The sequence below is a fragment of the Lonchura striata genome, chromosome 2 (assembly GCF_046129695.1).
Source record: "Lonchura striata isolate bLonStr1 chromosome 2, bLonStr1.mat, whole genome shotgun sequence".
Lineage (NCBI taxonomy): Eukaryota > Metazoa > Chordata > Aves > Passeriformes > Estrildidae > Lonchura > Lonchura striata.
Genome location: NC_134604.1, coordinates 112,465,943 through 112,484,669, shown reverse-complemented (window position 1 = coordinate 112,484,669; position 18,727 = coordinate 112,465,943). Strand labels below are relative to the sequence as shown.

Below are 18,727 nucleotides of genomic sequence, written 5' to 3'. Positions count from 1 at the left end.
ATTACAAAGCAGCTTTTTGAGTTAAAAACTGTGGTGCTGTGTTTATCCAACACATGTTAAAAGAATTTTCTAGTTACTGTTACTGGCCTGGGCAGGAGAAGATAATTCATTTTGCTGTTGTAAATTGGAGTGTAAATGTTTATTGCAGATAAATGTTATGAAGTTATACACTCGTGCTAGCAGGATTGCAGACTCTTGTTTAAAGCAGGAACAAGTGAAAATCTGCCAGTGAACCACAGTTTATGTTTCTAATTGTCTTTGCTTGTGCTGCTGAGTCCTGTTTACCCTTCCCAGAGATAAAGGGAATGAGGTAGTTGGGTTTTTTTATCTGAGAAACTAGGCTTAGTGGGTTTTGTTATTTTTTTACTCCCTCTTACTGGGAGAGGGAACTCCTGGAAATCAAAATCAGGACAAGGAAAGGGTCAGGCCCTGGTTGGCCTCATCAATTTTCACCAGGTCAGGCACTCTTTGTGGAAAACTCTCTCCATCCAAGCAGTTAATACTTTGAAAAATGATGGGCTCTGTTTCCTAAACTTCAGTGGAGCATTAAATGTCTGGGCTGCTTTCTACCTTTGAAGTGGTGGAGTTTGTTAATTGCATGAGTGATGTAGCTCATGGATTCACTCATTTTTGTGTCCATGCTTTCACTGAGCCCAAAGTGCTATTTCCCTCATGTAGGGCTGCCAGACCAGATCTACAGTCACTAAAACATTAAAAATCATAGTGCCTGGGATTGTTCTCCTTTTGCTCCAAAAACCCTGGGACGAGCTGTGCCCTTCCTGAGGCTGTGTCTTGAGGAAATCCCAAACATCTGAGAGTACCTGTGACAACTGCATTGACTCTGAGTGGAACAAAAACACTTGAAAGAGAAGACTGGGGAGAACAGAGGAGATAAAGCAGGTCACTGCTCTACAGAAACCACTGGGTTTTGTTATAGAGTCCCTCGTAGAGACAGCCCCAGAGTTCTATTGAGAGAAGCTTCTTGGTTTCACTGTGTAAAAACCCCTCCCATGCTGCAAAAATCCTTTGATGTCAGTGCCATACCCATAAATACACAGCTACAGGAGAACTGATTTGCACTCCTTTTTCACCTCTTTACTGAGTGAGGCCATGCAGGACAAGCAAGCAGAATTTGGGTTCAAAACAGTAAATGGTAGACTGGTAACAGTGAGTCTAATAAATGCTTCATTGGATGGAAGAAGGCTTTGAGTGTGTGGGTGATAAAGTCATGGTTTGCTCAGTGGAGGGGCTGGAGGTTTTTCCTGTTCTGACACTGGGGGATGTTCTGTGCCCTCCAGGTGAAGGAAATCCTGACAGCCCTTGGTTTGCTGGCCTGTGCCAACACCAGGACTGGGAGCCTCTCAGGAGGCCAGAGGAAGCGCCTCGCCATCGCTCTGGAGCTGGTGAACAACCCTCCTGTCATGTTCTTCGATGAACCAACCAGGTACTTCAGGGCCAGAAACCAAACACAGGCAAATAAATACAGCTTTGCATAGTAGAACAGAGCTGCAGAAAAGCTATTCACCTCTAAATCCTTGGAAAAGTTGCTCCTCTTGTGTTGCCTGCCAAGCACTGAATAAGGCCAAGAAATAATTTGATTTGGACTCTTCGTGCCTTGGGTCACTGCTGCAACTGTTGGACTGTGGGGCTGTAAGCAATATTTAAAGCATTCACAAACTGCAGGAGGAAGGAAAAGAGAGAGGAAAATATTGTGGCATTGATTTTATTTTTCGAGCAAAGACTGCTTGAATATAAACATTTTAAAATGTGACTTTTGGTAATGAATGTCATCAGTCTGGGAGGAGGCTGGCAAAGCTATGAATATGCATCTATTCATTAAAGTTGGGAGCATTTAAATCTGCAGCCCTAAAATGTAGAAGTCCCTTAAGGCAGCTTTGAGAATACTCTTTTTCATTCTCAGGCATGATTCCAACTTAATTAAAAGCCTGATGGAGAAGTACAAGCATAAGGTTGGCATATGATAAAATGAAACTGCTACAGAGAAAATTTGTGAAAGGATAATAATGGGATACCACGTATGAAACCATGTGCTGGTTTTGAGTGGTGCCTGTTTGGTTGCCAAACAAACTTGTCTGGTTTTTTTCCAGTGGCTTGGACAGTGCATCATGTTTTCAGGTGGTCTCTCTGATGAAGGCTTTGGCCCAGGGTGGCAGATCCATCATCTGCACAATTCACCAGCCCAGTGCAAAACTGTTTGAGCTCTTTGACCAGGTATTGCTCTCAGACTTTCTCTTCATGTGTAGTTCAGGGTGGTTATGCTTTCAAGGCTACGCTCTTTAATAAAAAAACATGAATAATTCTAGTTGATGGCTGCAAATCATATAAAGAAATAAATAACAGCAAAATACACTTATTTATTATGTTTTTTTTCCTTCTTCTCTGCCTCTTTCCTTTATTTATGTGTAATGTTTGTGAAGAATCTTGCTGTTAGGTTTGTGAAATCACATTTATTGCACTGGTGATTATCATGCCTTCACCCAGCACTGCTCCTGTGCACAGGGCTGTCACTGAAGTAAATTAGAGCAATATAAAAGCAGGAGAGCTGCAGTGTCAATGTCTGCAGTATATCTGTGTATCCTAGATACACAGGTGTTGATTGAGAAGAGTTAATTCACATGAAATAACAATAATACTCAAATTTAGCATTTAAAATGAATTGAAATTAAGTCAGTTGGAGAACTTCTCTCCAAGGTAACAATGGCATGTGGTCCATGTCTGTTTAGATTAGATAAAAAAATATATTTTAATCTTGTTAGAGGATTTAGATTAGTCCTGTGGAGCTGAGAGAAAACCTCCACCACCACAGGTGAACAAACTCTTGCAGATTGCCAGTCTGGCAGGGAGGTTTATTTAAAGTCAAAATTGTAGCTAAAAGTGAGAGTGATTGAGCTGTTTGCTGTTGCTGTGCTGTTCCAGCTCTCCTTCCATCCCTGCACTCACCAGCCTCCCAGCCCAAAATATCCATAATGTGTGGAAATTGGATGGCTTGGCTCTCCAGCTCCTTGCCTATTTTCAGCATGTGCCAAAGGCTGGAATTAGTGTAACATTTCTGTGTTAATGTGTTTGAAGTCCTGCAGGCAATGTGTGCAGAATTCCAGCTCCAGCCTTTAAATTTTCCATTAGTTGTGATTCCCTGCAAAGTTAATTTCAAGTGGTGACAGATTTTCCCAAGGTGTTCTTCCCACAGGGACAAGGAGATGTTGTTAGGCAACAGGTTCAAATATTTTGATGCTATTTCACATATTTTTCTTATTTCTTTTCCTTCTATTTTATTTTCCCCCTTTTCTTCTTGTTTTCCAGCTCTATGTTCTAAGTCAAGGTCAGTGCATTTACCGTGGGAAGGTGACAAACCTTGTCCCTTACTTGAGAGATTTGGGGTTGAATTGTCCAACCTACCACAACCCAGCAGATTTTGGTAAGGACATCTTGAATAATTTATTTAATTTCTTTTGTATTTTATAATTTTATCACCTTCAGGGTAAGGAAAACTGTGGTGTGTTGATACTTCTGTACATATATTCTTATGTGCTTTGTCTATATATGAACCAAAATTCAAAATAAAAGTTATCAGATTTTTTTCCCAAAGTAATTTGAATGCCACCTAGTGGTACAATTTAGTGAATATTTCTCTCCGTTAGAAGTCCAGGTTCATGAAATGAAAGATAAAGTGTATTCTTTAGTGTTTAATAGTAACTAGTTTTAGTGACTTTTTGAAGTGGCTACAGTGTTGTGCTTGTTTTCTTTTTATCTTGAACAGTACCACTGTGGCACTGTACAGGTTAGAGCACTGAGGTTTTTTTCTGTGCTGTTTCTTAACTAAAAAAAAAAAAAAAATGGAAAGTGCCACAAAAATAGACTTTTGTCTATTTTCTATATTCACCACCTTGCCTTTGAACTGGTTCATTTAACTTCCGGGACGAAGAGATCTCTCTGAAGATTTATGGAAAGATGCATTTAAATGTTGTTTGTGCAGAGATAGGAACTTGCAGGTGGCATTTCAAATGTTGTTTGTGTAGAGGTAGGAATTGGCGGGTGACAGATTTTGTCAGTGCTGCAGCATCAGGGGCACAACAAGGCTTGTACCTGGTCAGCAGCAACTTAAACCTTTGCAAAGCAGCAACTTAACTTAAACCTTTGCAAAGCAGTCACTTCAATTTCTGTTTTTGCAGTAATGGAAGTGGCCTCGGGTGAGTACGGGGACCAGAACAGCCGCCTGGTCAGGGCTGTGAGAGAGAGGATTTGTGACACAGACTACAAGAGAGACGTGGCTGGGGAGCACGAGCTGAACCCCTTCCTCTGGCACCGGCCCTCTGAAGAGGTATTTTGTACATCTCAGTCCAGAGGGCTGCAGGGACAGGGAGGGAATTGAAATCCTCTGTCAGTGGAGGAGTCTCTGGGCACACTCAGCTTTTGTGAATGAAAAGCAAAGCAGATAGTGCAAAGGAAGGAGTTGATTCTCTGTGTGTTTCTGCAGGATTCCTCCTCCACAGAAGGATGCCACAGCTTCTCTGCCAGCTGCCTAACCCAGTTCTGCATCCTCTTCAAAAGAACTTTCCTCACCATCATGAGGGACTCGGTAAGAATGGCTTTATCTGACTTTTGTGGCCAAAAGGTCCGTTCAGCTGGCACTGCAATACATCCATGAATTATCACAGCATTTCAAAGGGAAGAGGCTGATCTTTCAGTCTTGCTGTTAGCTCTACCATCTTCATTTTGAACGACAGCTTCCTGCAAAACACTCAGAACCACCTGGCCTAAAAACCCAAAGTTTAAATCCCCTCTGTGCTGGCAGGTCCCTTATGCAGTTATTAATCCTACTGAAACGTGAGTGGGAAGTTGTAGTGCTGTTTCACAGAATTAGGTTTTCCAGAAAATTCAGGATGACAGACATCATAATTTCAGTGTGATGTAAAATTTCTACTTAAAGTCTTCATTTTTGGAAGTAGAAAATTGATAGATAAAACATTTGCTTCTTTGCCATAACTTGTTCTCCCTTCCTGCTTTTTATAAATGCATTTGTCAACAAGGATTAATTAAGTTAATGAATTAAGATCAGGAGAAACTGCAACTGATTTGCAGATACATAGATTGAAGGACAATGTTGTTTTTAATATATATTTTTCCTGCTCGACTCTAAAGGCTTGCAGTTGTTCCCAATGTTATTATTTCTTTTGTTCTTCCAAGCCTCTTGTGGGAATACTGTGTTGCAGAGAAGGCACAGAAAGCTAATTTATTCCTGATGAAGTTACTTCAGTCTACATAGCCTGAAATACCTTTTCTGCTTCTCTTCTGATCTGGGGAAATTTACCTTTTAGTCAGAAAGACTCTTTCCCCTGATGAGTAAGAGCCAGTGGCTCCATGGTATTGTCAGACATTGAGATTTCAGGCTGCAGCATTTGCAGTTCCTGCCTGTGTTACCTGGAAGAAATTTTCGTGGGAAGCTCATAATTCTTCTTACCCAGCAGGAAATTCACATTTCTCATGGCAGGGAATTGGAACTTGGTGATCTTTAAGGCCCCTTCCAACCCAAACCACTCCGTGGTTTCTGTGTAAGATTTTCTGGACATAAGTGCTCCTTTCCTGCAATCTGCCTGATTTCAGCCACACTGTCACTGGTTTTGTGTCAGAATCTGTGTTATTGATGATCCCAAGATTGTAGAAAGTCTCTGTCTTTCTGCCCCGCTGCCAAAGCAGAAGCCATAATTGGTCTGTGCTGGTTCCAGGTTGTTTATTCTGTTTATCTCTAACATGTTCTGCTGCCCTGCTCAGCTCTGTCCTGCAGGGCAGCGTGTGGGGCTCTGCCCTCAGTGGGATGTTACAAACATTAAATACCAGAAACTCCCTGGGCTGCATTTACAATAACGTGCCAATATCTGTCACCTACGTTGAACAGTGTGTCCCCAGCCTGAACCAACAGAAAAATGCCAACACCACAGTGAAACATGGAGGGCATGAAGGAGGAGAAAAAGGACAAGGCACACCCAATTTCCTCCATCTTGTCCCCTTTGGATCCCTTATCTAGAATCCTAAAATTCTACTTTTGCACCCGTGCCACACTTAATTATTACTTATATCAAACACTCAGATCTGGTAATTCATCCTGTAAGATTGAAAACTCTTTTCCATAGACAGAGATCACAGTCAGTGTCTCTGGGGGCTCTGTCCAGGGGGGTTCCTGACCCCTGCCAGGGTCCCATACCTGTCAGGGCAGCCAGAGGGATGCCCTGGATTCCGACAGTTTTGAGCCCAGACTTTCTGATAGATGCCACTCTTTGCTTTTCACAGGTCCTGACACACTTGAGGATCACCTCACACATTGGCATTGGGCTGCTCATTGGACTGCTCTACTTGGGCATTGGCAATGAAGCCAAGAAAGTCCTCAGCAACTCAGGGTTCCTCTTCTTCTCCATGTTGTTCCTCATGTTTGCTGCACTCATGCCGACCGTCCTCACCTGTGAGTCACAGCACTGGGGAGGGGATGTTGGAATGTGTCTGGTTTTGTGTAAGACAGCATTTGACTTGTGATTCTACCTCTAAGACAGGTGGGGGGATCAATCTTGCACCCACAGAAGCATTACTGTGCTAGCAGAAACAGGCTTGGCCAGCTTGGCCCAGTTTCTCCAGGGTTTTTCGGCATGGACAGTTCAGTGTTACAGTCCTGGACTGGAATTTCTCCTTATCCCAGTGCATCTCAACCATGCCCTGAGCTCATGGTTGGATTTAGGGAGGATGGAATAATTTCTCTGGGGCTTCCAAGTTATGACTCCTACATAAAATCAGGTTATTCATGTGGTGTCAGAGGCAAACTTCTGCAGAATGGACTGTTTCACACTTGCTCTGGGAATGCGGTTACTTTGGATTCCCTGTTGGACCAAGAAGAATAACCAAGTTCTTTAAGTTTTGATACCACTTTTAATTTAAAATCCTCTTTAAGGGAGGTTCAGATCATCTGAGTAGACTGGTCATAGTCTCAACAGTGAGCAGCTCTAGGGGCTGACTTTTTATATTCCATTACAAATCACTGAAACTTTTGCTGCTCTGTCAAAGACCTGAGAGTTCCAGTCCCACCCTGGGACTGCCGCAGTGCAGGATTAGACATAGATGAGTTTTGTTTTTATGTGTTTAACAACAACATTTGCGTCGTTTTTATGCGAAGCAGTATTGCACCCTGCAGCAATCTAAGTGAATAATCTGTGTTCCCTGCAGTTCCCCTTGAGATGGGAGTGTTTCTCAGAGAGCATCTGAACTACTGGTACAGCCTGAAAGCCTATTACCTCGCCAAAACCATGGCTGATGTTCCTTTTCAGGTACATGCTCTATTCTTCAATAAAGTAGAACCATTTCAGTTCATGAATGACAAGCCCACTTTCCAAGAAGATTAGTACTGGTGTTTTATCCATTGGAATAGTGGGGGAAATGTCCATATGTGTCTGGTGAAGCATTAGGGATGAATCAGAGAGTGCAGGACTTCACAAAAGCAGAGACCTGACCCAACATTCTTTTATTAAACACATGACCAGCTTTGCCTATTTGTGGGAGGAGAATTGTGAAAGGATGGGAGTGGAATCTGTTTTCAAATGCCCAAGTAGAAAGACTGGTATCCATGTCATGTAATGAAAAGGCTGGGAGCTGTGGATTAATGGGAACACCACCACGTTTCTGTGCCACTCAGAGGAGCAGTGGATGTCTGGCTGTCAGGGGCTAACTCCCAGTGCTTGTCCTTGCAGATCATGTTCCCTGTGGCTTACTGCAGCATCGTGTACTGGATGACTTCCCAGCCCTCCGATGCGCTCCGCTTCGTCCTCTTCGCGGCCCTGGGGACCATGACATCCCTGGTGGCTCAGTCACTGGGCCTGCTCATAGGTGCAGCCTCCACATCCCTCCAGGTACTTATCTTGGTGTGAAAAGCCAGGTGTCTGCTAAGGAAGGCAGCAGCCTCCCATGAAATGGAAAATGTAAACCCCCTCCCTCCAAATTATTTTAATTTTGAAGTTAAGCGGCTCTCAGGCAAAGATATGGGAGTAGGAACAACAATTCTGTACTAGGAAAATTAAAAATACAAATGCAGTAGTACAAACAACAACAAAAAAACCCCACTGCCAGAGTCAGAAATGCCCTGTCCCCCGTGGATCAGGGAGGTGTCACAGCCCCATCCCAGGGTGGCTCAGCCCTCCTGCAGTGCCAGCTGTGCTTCTGCTGGAGCAGGATCCTGCACAAGGGGGGAGTTTTCCTTGGAGCTCCAGGGCTGGGGGAGATGGGCCTGGGCTCCTCTGGGAATGCAGTGGGGAGAAAGCTGCTCCTCTGGGAATGCAGTGGGGAGAAAGCTGCTCCTCTGGGAATGCAGTGGGAAGAAAGCTGCTCCTCTGGGAATGCAGTGGGAAGAAAGCTGCTCCTCTGGGAATGCAGTGGGAAGAAAGCTGCTCCTCTGGGAATGCAGGGGGAAGAAAGCTGCTCCTTTGGGAATGCAGGGGGAAGGAAGCTGCTCCCCTGGGAATGCAGTGGGGAAGAAAGCTGCTCCTCTGGGAATGCAGGGGGGAGAAAGCTGCTCCTCTGGGAATGCAGGGGGCAAAGGCTGCTGTGCTGTTCCCAGGTCAGATTGTATCCAGGTAAGAATGTTTGGCTCCTCCCCTGGTCAGAGCATCTCCCCATGGATGATGGAATTTTCTCAGCCATGCAGGGACACTCAGTGGCCATGAACAGAAGATAATAATTAATGGCCCATGGACAGAAGAGATCTCCTGGAGGGAGGATTGGCTGTGGGAGAGATAAAGAAAAACCTGCCAATGAACAGCAGAGAACTGCCCCAGCTCTGACAGATGGGGATAGAACATGCATCCCCAGCCACATCTTCCAACCTAAGACAGTACTGATGGTGTTTGATGGTCTCACAGGAGCTCTGCTGTGACAACTCTGCTCCCTGTCAGGGCTGCTGTGTCCCCAAGATGTTTTTTGAGTGGTGACAGGCAGAAAATTTCTTGCTGTAGCAGAGTTCTTGATGCTTCCCACTCACCCCAGAGCCCAGACATGCCCTGGATGTGTGGCTCTGCAGTTCCTGCCCCGCCTGAAAGGGCTGTGCCTGCCCCTGCTTGGGTGGATTGTCACTTGCTGTTCATCCCAGACTTAGCAGGTCCTGGAAACTGCAGGACTGATGTGTTTCTGCATCCCCATAAACTGGAAATTTTCCACAGTAGCTCAGGAGAAGGTTCTTCCATGCACACCCAGAAAAGCTGTAGAAGGAAAGGCAAGAAAAGGCTTGCCCAAACCCCAAATTTCTGGAAAGTGAGGGAGAGTGGCAGCTGTTGGCATGACTGGAAGCTAGCCATGTAACTCCTGGCAGGAGATGTGCTGAGGTGACCATTCCACAGCAGAACAGATGATTCTGACCTCAATATGCATTGAAGCTGTCAAGATTTCTGCAGCAGAACCCTTGACTCTGTGCCAGCCTGGGGATGGCCTTACTTCAAATGATCCCTGTGCTTCTGCTCTTTTCCTCAGAGGAAATCTCACAAGAAAAAGAAAATCAGCAATTTTCTGGTATTTCAAGCTGTGATAATTTTGCGGAGGAGAATTACTCCTAGGAGTCACAGGAGAGCAAGTTAACTTTTACTTTTTCTCTGTCTTTCTGACAAGAGACATTCTGTTCCTTCTCTTCACAGGTGGCAACTTTTGTGGGCCCAGTTACTGCCATCCCAGTCCTCCTGTTCTCTGGGTTTTTTGTCAGCTTTGACACCATCCCAACATACCTCCAGTGGATGTCCTACATTTCCTATGTCAGGTACTGCTGGGGAGGCCTTCACCCTCCCATCTGGAAATGCTGTTTGTTTGCTTTTGCTTGCTTGGTTGGTAGGTTATTTTTGGTGCCAAAGGGACTGTTCACAGCATATTCTTTTAGAGTATAAACATACTCACACATGTGATGTAAACCATATTATCTCTCTGCATTTTAAGTTGTTTATGTTGTGAAATAAATAGGAAAAGGTTACTGGCCACAAGTCCATGTCAATCCCTTTGAATTCAGTGGGATTGCACAGCATGAAAATCTTCCTGGATTTTGCAGTAGTGGATGTATTAAATAATAGGGACATCACCAACCGAGAAATTGATGCCAGCACCTCGTTTCAATTATACAGAAAATGCATAATTCAGTGCTGTATCCTAGATAGGTTTGTTGGATAAAGGCCTGTTTTTAAGTTTTGCAGTAGCCCAGCCACAAGAGGCTCAGGATTTGTGTCACCTCTAATTTAAACTGCTGCTTTAAGATCCCTAGGCACCTTATGTGCTGTCTGTGCCTGACACAGCTGTCTTAGGATGGGACAATTCCCACCAGGAAACCTCTGGAGGGATGTTTATACTATACTCTGAAATGTTTTTAGCTGAAATTAGGAGTGGGGAATTTTACCATTCCCCATTTCCCCACCCTGCCCAAGCTGCACTGTTACTGAGAAATCCCAGGCAAAAAAAAAAATCTTTGTTGCCAAGTGAGGTCCTACACAGATTCCTATCGAAGATAATGAGATAGCACCCCCTGAATTAATACTTAGAATTCAAGGTGAGGCCTTAAATCATTGCCTGGCTCATGTGGGGTCTCCTGAAGCCAGAGGGAGCTTTCATATGCCTGAGATCCATGATGGTTTATCTCCTTGCAAAAGCAAATACTGGGAACATTATCAGTAAAACTGTTAGTGCACAGAGGGAAGGAGAAGGGACATTCTAGACTGATGCTGGTTTTAACATATTTCTGACTTAAAGCCATAATTGTGTCCCTGTTGCATCATTAAAAAAAAAAAAAAAAAAAAAAGGCAAAATAATGATGTCATTTTTAAATGGGGAATTTCTGAATATGAGCTGAAATTATGCTGCTTTCTGATTTGACATTTTTGTTTTGGAGAAATTGCACTGTGCACTAAATGGAAGCATTAAAAGCAAAACTCCTGCCCTTGTTCTCTCTTATGTAAAATGCCCGTGATGTGTGATGTGCCTGATTGCAACAGGGATAGAACTTGCCCCAAGACAGATGTGTCACAGCAATATTGAATTCCTCAGCATCTCAGCTGAACTCCCCCAGGGATTATGTTGCACTTCTAACCAGATCATCAGGATTTTCCTTGTAATCCCTCCTTCTTCTTTCCAGATACGGGTTCGAAGGAGTCATCCTCTCCATCTATGGACTGGATCGAGAAGATCTGCATTGTGACAAAGATGACACCTGCCACTTCCAAAAATCAGAGGCCATCCTGAAAGAACTGGATGTAGAAAATGCCAAACTCTACCTGGACTTCATCGTTCTTGGGATTTTCTTCTTCTCTCTGCGCCTGATTGCCTATTTTGTCCTCAGATACAAAATCCGAGCGGAGAGGTAAAGGAAGAGCAGCTGGGGAGATGCAGTAGGAGAACTTTAGACATGCAATAGAGGGCACTTGACATTGTCTCACTGTGGCAGGCTGGTCCCCAGTGCCCAGCCAGATGTGTCCTGACCGAGCCCATGGAGAGCCACAATGGGATAGTGGACATTCAGTGTTAAGCCAATCAGTCCAGTTGGGTTGGGTCATGTCTTCATTACACTTTCTAGCTTTAACTAAGAAGAAGAACTAGAAGGGAATTTTATACCACGAGAGTATCAATACTGAGAAACAAGAAACCTGGCTGCAGGAGCTTTCCTTGTGAAAACCAATTTTGGGATAAGGCTGCCAGGATCCCAGTCCTGATGGCCAGAATAGTGTAATGACATCTCTAGTTACAAGGTAGTGAGATGCAAAATGTGGAATGCAAAGACAATAGGATTCTCTCATCTTTTTAAATTTCATCTTTGCAGTTTTCTATGTATTATTTTGCAATTCTTTTCCACAGAATTACCCCTTCTGGCTAAAAGTCTGTAAATGTATTAATAAGGTAAAGATATCTTTTTAATATGGATACTTTTTTAAAAGAAACCTAAAGTGATTCAAGTAATTATTTTTGTTTCTGTCTGAATTTAGAATTCTGGTGCTTTACTTGTCGAGCTGGTCTCATATCTGAAAACTGTAATGATAGGAGAAAAAGGCAGGTTCTGAATCTGCACTAAACCTGTGGTCCCATTTGGAAGCAGCACTGGATAGCATATGCAGTTAGACATGGTCAAGCTGTCACTGAATGGTTGAAAACAAAATATTCTTTTGCAATGTCTTTAAATCCTTAGTTTTTGTGGTATTTTGGGATAATAGCTCTGTTCATTATCTGTTTGATCTACCTCCTGCGACTGAAGAAAATCAAAGCACTCCAAAGGCTTATTTTTAATTAAATTGTGAAAGCAGGATCTGTCCCTAAAATGATTGTTAAAAGAGTGCAAGAGCTGTCCACAGATCAAAGCTTGGGCTACTGTGTTAAAACACCTGTGACTGCCTCATCCAGAGGTGTCCATTGTATCTGCAACACACTCTGTGTGGGACTCTCCCAAAAATATACTAATTAACACTGCAGGTCTAATTATGCCAGGCAGTTTTCTTCTCATCCCTAAGTCTAAATGCACAACATGAGAATCAATGGATCTGGACACCAATGAAACTGTTATTTTGGGTATCTCACCTCTGTAAATTTGGCAGAGGGAATTCTGGTTCCAAGCTGATGTGAATTTTCTCACCAATCTTCAACCCAAAATTAATCCACCATCCTCATGTTGGGCACCTTGGTGAGCTTTGGTGCAAATTGCACAGCTTTCTGCCATGACTGTGAATTTTTTTGGGTATCCCAGACCCCTGAGTGAGGCCTGCACGTTCTGAAAATGCATTTTTCCCTTAAGGATGCTGAACTCTTGCAGGCTGGACGCAGCTCAATGTCAGCAAAGCCTTGAAGAGCCCAGCAGCTCCTGGCAGCAGGGTAGATAAGAGGGACCTGGTGCATCTTCTGGCCTCCAGCAGTCAAAAATCCACAGACTTCTCCAATACTCCGTGGCTGTGTCTATCCTAGTGAAATAAATAGTGCCAGGCTCAGCTCTGTTAGTTCTCACACAGCTGGGGTTACAGGAATAGGCCCTGTACTGACTTTTACAGAGCCCAAACACTGTCTGCAAAAGCTCTGGCTGTGCTGGGCTGCAGCTCTGCCATTTAGCAGGGAAGAAAATTGTTTCCCAGTTTTCCTGACCCGTGCCCAGGCTCTGTTTGATTTACCAATACACAGACTGCATGTATCTGTTAAACTCAGGACATCTGAACTAAGCCTGGGGTCTGGAAGGCTTTAAATCAAGTCACATATTTTAGGAAGGCTAGCTGAACTTTCCCTGAAAATAAGGTTTACCTGTGAAAGCAAAATCAATCTTTATTGTAGAAGAAAAAACAAATTCCTTGCAAGCCTCTTTGCATAATTTTTGTTGCTGTTTTTTCTCAAAAAGCTTTTGTACAGCTTTGCAGTTTTTCCAGGCATAATCACGAGCAGGTACAAACCTATGTGGCTGTCAAATTTGAGAAATTAAGAATTCGAGCTATTCTAAATAATACTCATGGCTGTGAACAGTTTTTAAACAAGGCACAAGCTGAAATCCCTTTAGCACAACGTGCCTTGATTATTTCAAGACTCTCAATGTATTTGTGACTATTACAGGCAGTTCAAACACTTTTTGCAAGCAGACAAAGGTACGTTGGCCAAATTACTCTTGGGTTGCAGACTTGTGGTCCAAGCTGAGGTCAAAGAGTGTGACATCCCTGGCACTGAATACCTTCAGGGTTCATGTTTTGTGTTTACCAGCACCATTTACCAAATTCCACCCTGACAATCCCCTGCAGTGCTCCAAATGAGGGAACTTTGCTGGCATTTCCACACTGGTATCTTGCAGGATGCTGTTCTCCCCCATCTAGACCAGTTTAGCTGCATGAATTCCTTGGATGCTGTCTTGTTATCTGTGCCTGTTCCTCTGGTTTTAGACTGTCTCATTTTATGTTTTTAGCCTCCTGTACTGTAAGTTTGTATTGTGTTATGGTAGCCAAAAATCTGGTCCTCCACGGGTGTTCCTGAGAAAACTCCTGTTCTGGAAATATTTTTTGTCACTCCTTTTTTTGTTGGGTATGCTTTTTCCAGCCTTCTGCTGGCAGCATTTAGCTGTAAGTTACTATTGTTAGGAATGCTTTCGGACTGTAGCATCCCAGTAAAGAAGTTATTCTCTGGAGACTCAGTGATACACATAGACGAGATAATATTTTTTTCCTTCCCTAGCTCATAAAATAACTAATGATCTCTCTTTTGTCACTGCTGTGGGACAGAAGCATTTAAAATCCATCCCAACTATGTCTTCATCTACTGCAAAGATTTGTAACGTAGTCTCAGGTTGGTTTTTTTCCTCTTTATGTGGAGATAAATTCCATCAGGCTGGTATAAAACACATTCCCAGGTTAATGAGTGGAGCATGCAGGTGCTGGTGTGTTGAGCAGCACTTTGTGAAGCTCTGGAGGCTTCACTTGGAAGAATAATAAGGCCAGCAAGATTCTGAAGGCTTCAAATCCTCAATTTTTGAATCCTCAGTTTTATAGCCATATATAAAGAGCCATAAACTCTTTGAAATCAATGCCACTATTGCTGTTTAAACCAGTCACAGCCTGGCTAAAAGTTATATAAGAGGCTCAAGGTTTCACTTGAAAAGTGAATGTATGATTTTTGTTGGGACTGCAGGAAGACTTTAGTGCCCTGTTGGCTTCCTTGTTCTATTTTGACTTCTTTTGAGACATTGCTTTGATTACTGTGTGCATTAGTTAAGACTTTAGGTCCTTCATACTTCTTTTGTTGTTTTTCTTTGTGGAAACTTGCATATAATCTGAAAAACTCTGATGGTTTTTAAAAATAACTTGAAGCATTATTATTTACAATTAAATAAAATATCTGAAAAGCAGATACTACTCTTAAGAAATTGAGAAGGTTCCATTGTTACAGGTCAGAGGGAGTGGAAGAAGACTGATGTTGAAATTCTCTCCATCTCTTAGAATTTAGAGCACAAAGTACCCTTTTAATTAAAAGAGGGGAATACGTGCATATGTAACAGGGAGAGCTGGTTATGTAAGAGGGAGATAATGAACTTGAGTCCAAGAACTGGATGTCTCAGGTGACTGACAGTTCTATCCACACTTCTGTGTCAAACTCTGTGTTCTCAGCAGAAAGGAATGTTTTATTAAACACTTGCTCCTGCAGGGAAGTGTGGCACGTACTGACCTGTGCCACGCCAGTGATCCTCACAGAGGAGATCCTGCCTGACTCATTTACACAGGGCTGGGTGGATTTTGGGGTTCTAAGGAGCAGGGGGAAGGCCAACAAAGCAGATATCCTGGTGGGGGTCTGTTGCAGACCACCCAGCCAGGATGAGGAGGCAGGTGAAATGTTCCATGGGAGGTCTTGTGATCCGTGCCCCTTTTCCTGTGGGAGACTTTAACTTGCCAGATGTCTGCTGGAAATACAACACAGCGGAGAGGAAACAGTCCAAAGGGTTCCTGGAGTGTGTGGGAGGTAATTCCTGACACAGCTGGAGAGGGAACCAGGCAGTGGTGATGCCCCACTGGACCTGTCTGTGAGCAGAGGAGAGCTGGTGGGTGGTGTGGTAGCTGGAGATCCTCTTGGGCACAAAGTGAACTTGAGGTGAGAGGTTTTGGTTCTTGGGCAGATGGAGGGGGGGCAGCCCTGAAGGGCTGAGAAGTCCAGGAAGTCTGGGGATCCAGAGGAAGGAATCCTAAGGGCACAGCAGGGGCAGACCATCCCTCCCCAAGTGCCAAAGGACGAGCCAGAGGGGCAGGAGGACCCTGGCTGAGCAGAGAGCTGTGCCTGGAACTCAGGGAACAAAACAGGGTGTGTGACCTTGGGAAGAAAGGGCAGCAACCCAGCAGGACTGCGGGGATGCTGTGAGGCTATTCAAGGAGAAATTACAGAATCAGAATAATGAGGCTGGAAGAGACCTCGAAGATCATCAAGTCCAACCTATGCCCTAACACCACAACTAGACTATAGCACCAAGTGCCAAGTCCAGTCTTTTTCTGGACACATCCAGAGATGGTGATTCCACCATCTCCCTGGGAAGGCAATTTCAGTACTTTATTATTATTCAGTGAAAATTTTTTTCCTAATATCCAACCTAAACCTTCCCTGTCATAGCTTGAGGCTGTGTCCTCTTGTTCTGTCAGTGCTGCCTGGTGGAAGAGACCAACCCCACCTGTCTGCAACCTCCCTTCAGGAGCTGTAGAAGGGCCAAAGCCCACCTAGAACTTAATCTGGCTACTGCTGCAAAATACAATGAAAAATATTTCTGTAAATACAGCACTAAGGAGAGTCTCCATCCTTCCTTGGGTGCCATCCTTTATTTCCTACCAGAACAGTCCCATAGTCACACTGTGACAAACTCACAGAGGCAGGCTAGATGTAAAAGGAAAGAAAAAGAACCCCAAAAAAGCCAACTTTATTTTCTGACTCCACTATATATACAATAGCAAAAATGACAGTGGATTGGGGGGTGAAACTGCCACCTCTCCAACCACACTGCTCAAACCACAGTCCATCAGTTCTCTCACCCTACCAAGAAGAATGCAAAACAATCATTATTTACATGAACATGTGTGTAAGAAAACTTAGTTGAAATATGTAAATATCAGAAGGCATAGGAACTTCTAGAAGAACTTTAAAACTCTCAACAGGGGCGACAGCCCCACAGGGTGCAACTGCTCAGGAATTTCTGTGTGCACATCCATTTATGAGGTATGATCATGAGAAAAGCTGTTGGGAACTAGAAGTAGGCAGCAAATGACACTGTGTCATGTCCTCTGTGACAGCTTGTGACAGGCTGATCACTGCAGTGCCACACAGCACTGGTGAGTGCATAAATTGAGTGCTGAGTGCCACTGGGGTGAATCAGGAGCTCTGCCATTTGTGAACAGGGGCGGTGGCACTGTCAGGGTCGACTCCTGCTGCCCTCCTCTTAAATGCCTGTTCCCATAAATACACAAAGGGGCTGTTGTGGTGTATCCCACTGAGTGGTTTTTGTCAGCCCACATATCACTCTTCATATTACATGTCTAAAAGTATCAGGCTGAGCCTGCAAACACAGCAAGTTTCATTTTAATTCTGTTTAATGCTTTATTTCTCTTTCTGTACATATTTCACGTAGCGTTTCTGAAGGAGTAATTGTACCATAGAGCACAAAATTTAGCTTCAGTCTTTTTGTTACTTTGAAATCTTATGAAGAATGATAATTTTGTGCAGTTGTCAGCTGTAGAACCTTTCTTTAAGAGATTTAGATTTCTGTTGAGACCTGTTGCCAGCATTGTAAAACAAAGGGTGACCAGCCAGGATGTGTCTGGGGGCTCTGGTGCAGCTCAGCCCATGCCTATCAATTGCTTGTGTCCCTTTTTTTCTGGATACTCATGGCTGCTGTCCACATGGGGTGTGAAAATGAGCTGCTTGGGAAGAGTGCAGGATGGTTAAAGGTGGAGGGATGACTTTGAGACTTCTTTCAGCTACCAAAACCCCAGTGTGCTGGATCTCTAGGTGTGCTTCATTCTTTCCAGAAGAAAAAAAAAATCAAAAGTGTCTTTTTCAGCAAGGCAACATGGAAGTTTCTACTTTTTAAGGTTGATGGGGTTTTCTACTTCAGTGGCATCTGTGATGTCTTTTTTTCTGACCCTGTTGTAGCTTATTTTAGTGGCCCATTTAGGGTAATCATTATACAAACTCCTTTCTGTTACTTCTAGAAACAAGCTTTCCTGGCCTCAGTGATAATTACAACCACCTTTCCAAATGTGAATAAGTTAAACAATTAAAAAAAAAATATGGAAAAAATTCCCTTAAATTATGGCAAAAGAAAATTAAAGTTGAAACTATTACACTGATATATCTTAAAAGAAGAAAACAAGTCCTGCAGTGGGGCCAAGCCTTTACCTGTGTCAGTAAAGATTTATCAAATACCTTTTCTGAGTCAGCTGACCTTATTGTGAGATTCTGCCCTTGAACCTGTTACTGAATTATTTAACATTTGGTTCTTTTGTTTTTCTAAGCAAGAGTCAATGCAAGGTATGATTTTAAATCAGCGTGCTCAAGTGTGCATATTCTGAATATCTAATATGTCATTGTCGTCTCTTGTTTCTGTAATGCATTTGCATTACTATGAATCAATTTTATTCTGCTTCTCTAGAGACTATTGCTGCCTGCACGCTGTGATATATTTGCACTGTTGTAGATATATATATATACATATGATGTAATTATATTATACAAACCATGTCTTCTTCAGGTTGCTTGTTACCTTTGTAGTTTATGCTTCCTGGTACAGTGGACCTGAGCAAAAATGTGGGATGTGGGGCATTCTGATGATATATTACAGTAATAGAGAAATCTTTGTATATTTCTGTATACTTAATACCTGTAAGAAGAGATTTGTATGTGCATTATTTTCCAAACTTAGGGCTTTGTTTTCTGAGACTAGAGAACATTTATGATAATGTAACACACACACACAAAAAAAAAATCAAATAAAGTGTTATTATTTTCAGACAGCCGCCTTTGTTCCTATTCTCACTCTGAGGGAAGTGGAAGATGTGTTGGTAGTGATACATTTTCACTGCCTGCTCCTTGATCCTGGCAGCCAGCAAGGACATGGAATTGCCTGTTTCCAGTTGTGTGGTTTCAGGTAATTCCCAATACAGGTGGATTACAGAAATATCCAGTAAAAATCCTTAAAAGCATGAACTGCAGTCCCACTGGGGGTTGGAAC

General features: G+C 43.2%; 1 protein-coding gene across 2 annotated transcripts in view; it reads left to right on the top strand.

Annotated features, from left to right (window-relative positions):
- ABCG1 (ATP binding cassette subfamily G member 1) overlaps positions 1-18,509 on the top strand; it is a 56,674-nt gene extending 38,165 nt beyond the window's left edge. For both annotated transcript variants that reach the window (XM_021540347.2, XM_021540348.2), the window contains exons 6-15: positions 1,299-1,444; positions 2,109-2,232; positions 3,322-3,436; positions 4,191-4,339; positions 4,496-4,597; positions 6,307-6,475; positions 7,228-7,328; positions 7,749-7,907; positions 9,678-9,796; positions 11,153-18,509. In XM_021540347.2, coding sequence (XP_021396022.1) covers positions 1,299-1,444; positions 2,109-2,232; positions 3,322-3,436; positions 4,191-4,339; positions 4,496-4,597; positions 6,307-6,475; positions 7,228-7,328; positions 7,749-7,907; positions 9,678-9,796; positions 11,153-11,381 — 1,413 coding nt within the window. In that variant the 3' untranslated portion in view covers positions 11,382-18,509. The remainder of the gene's footprint in view (positions 1-1,298; positions 1,445-2,108; positions 2,233-3,321; positions 3,437-4,190; positions 4,340-4,495; positions 4,598-6,306; positions 6,476-7,227; positions 7,329-7,748; positions 7,908-9,677; positions 9,797-11,152) is intronic.
- The last annotated feature ends 218 nt before the right edge of the window (positions 18,510-18,727 follow it).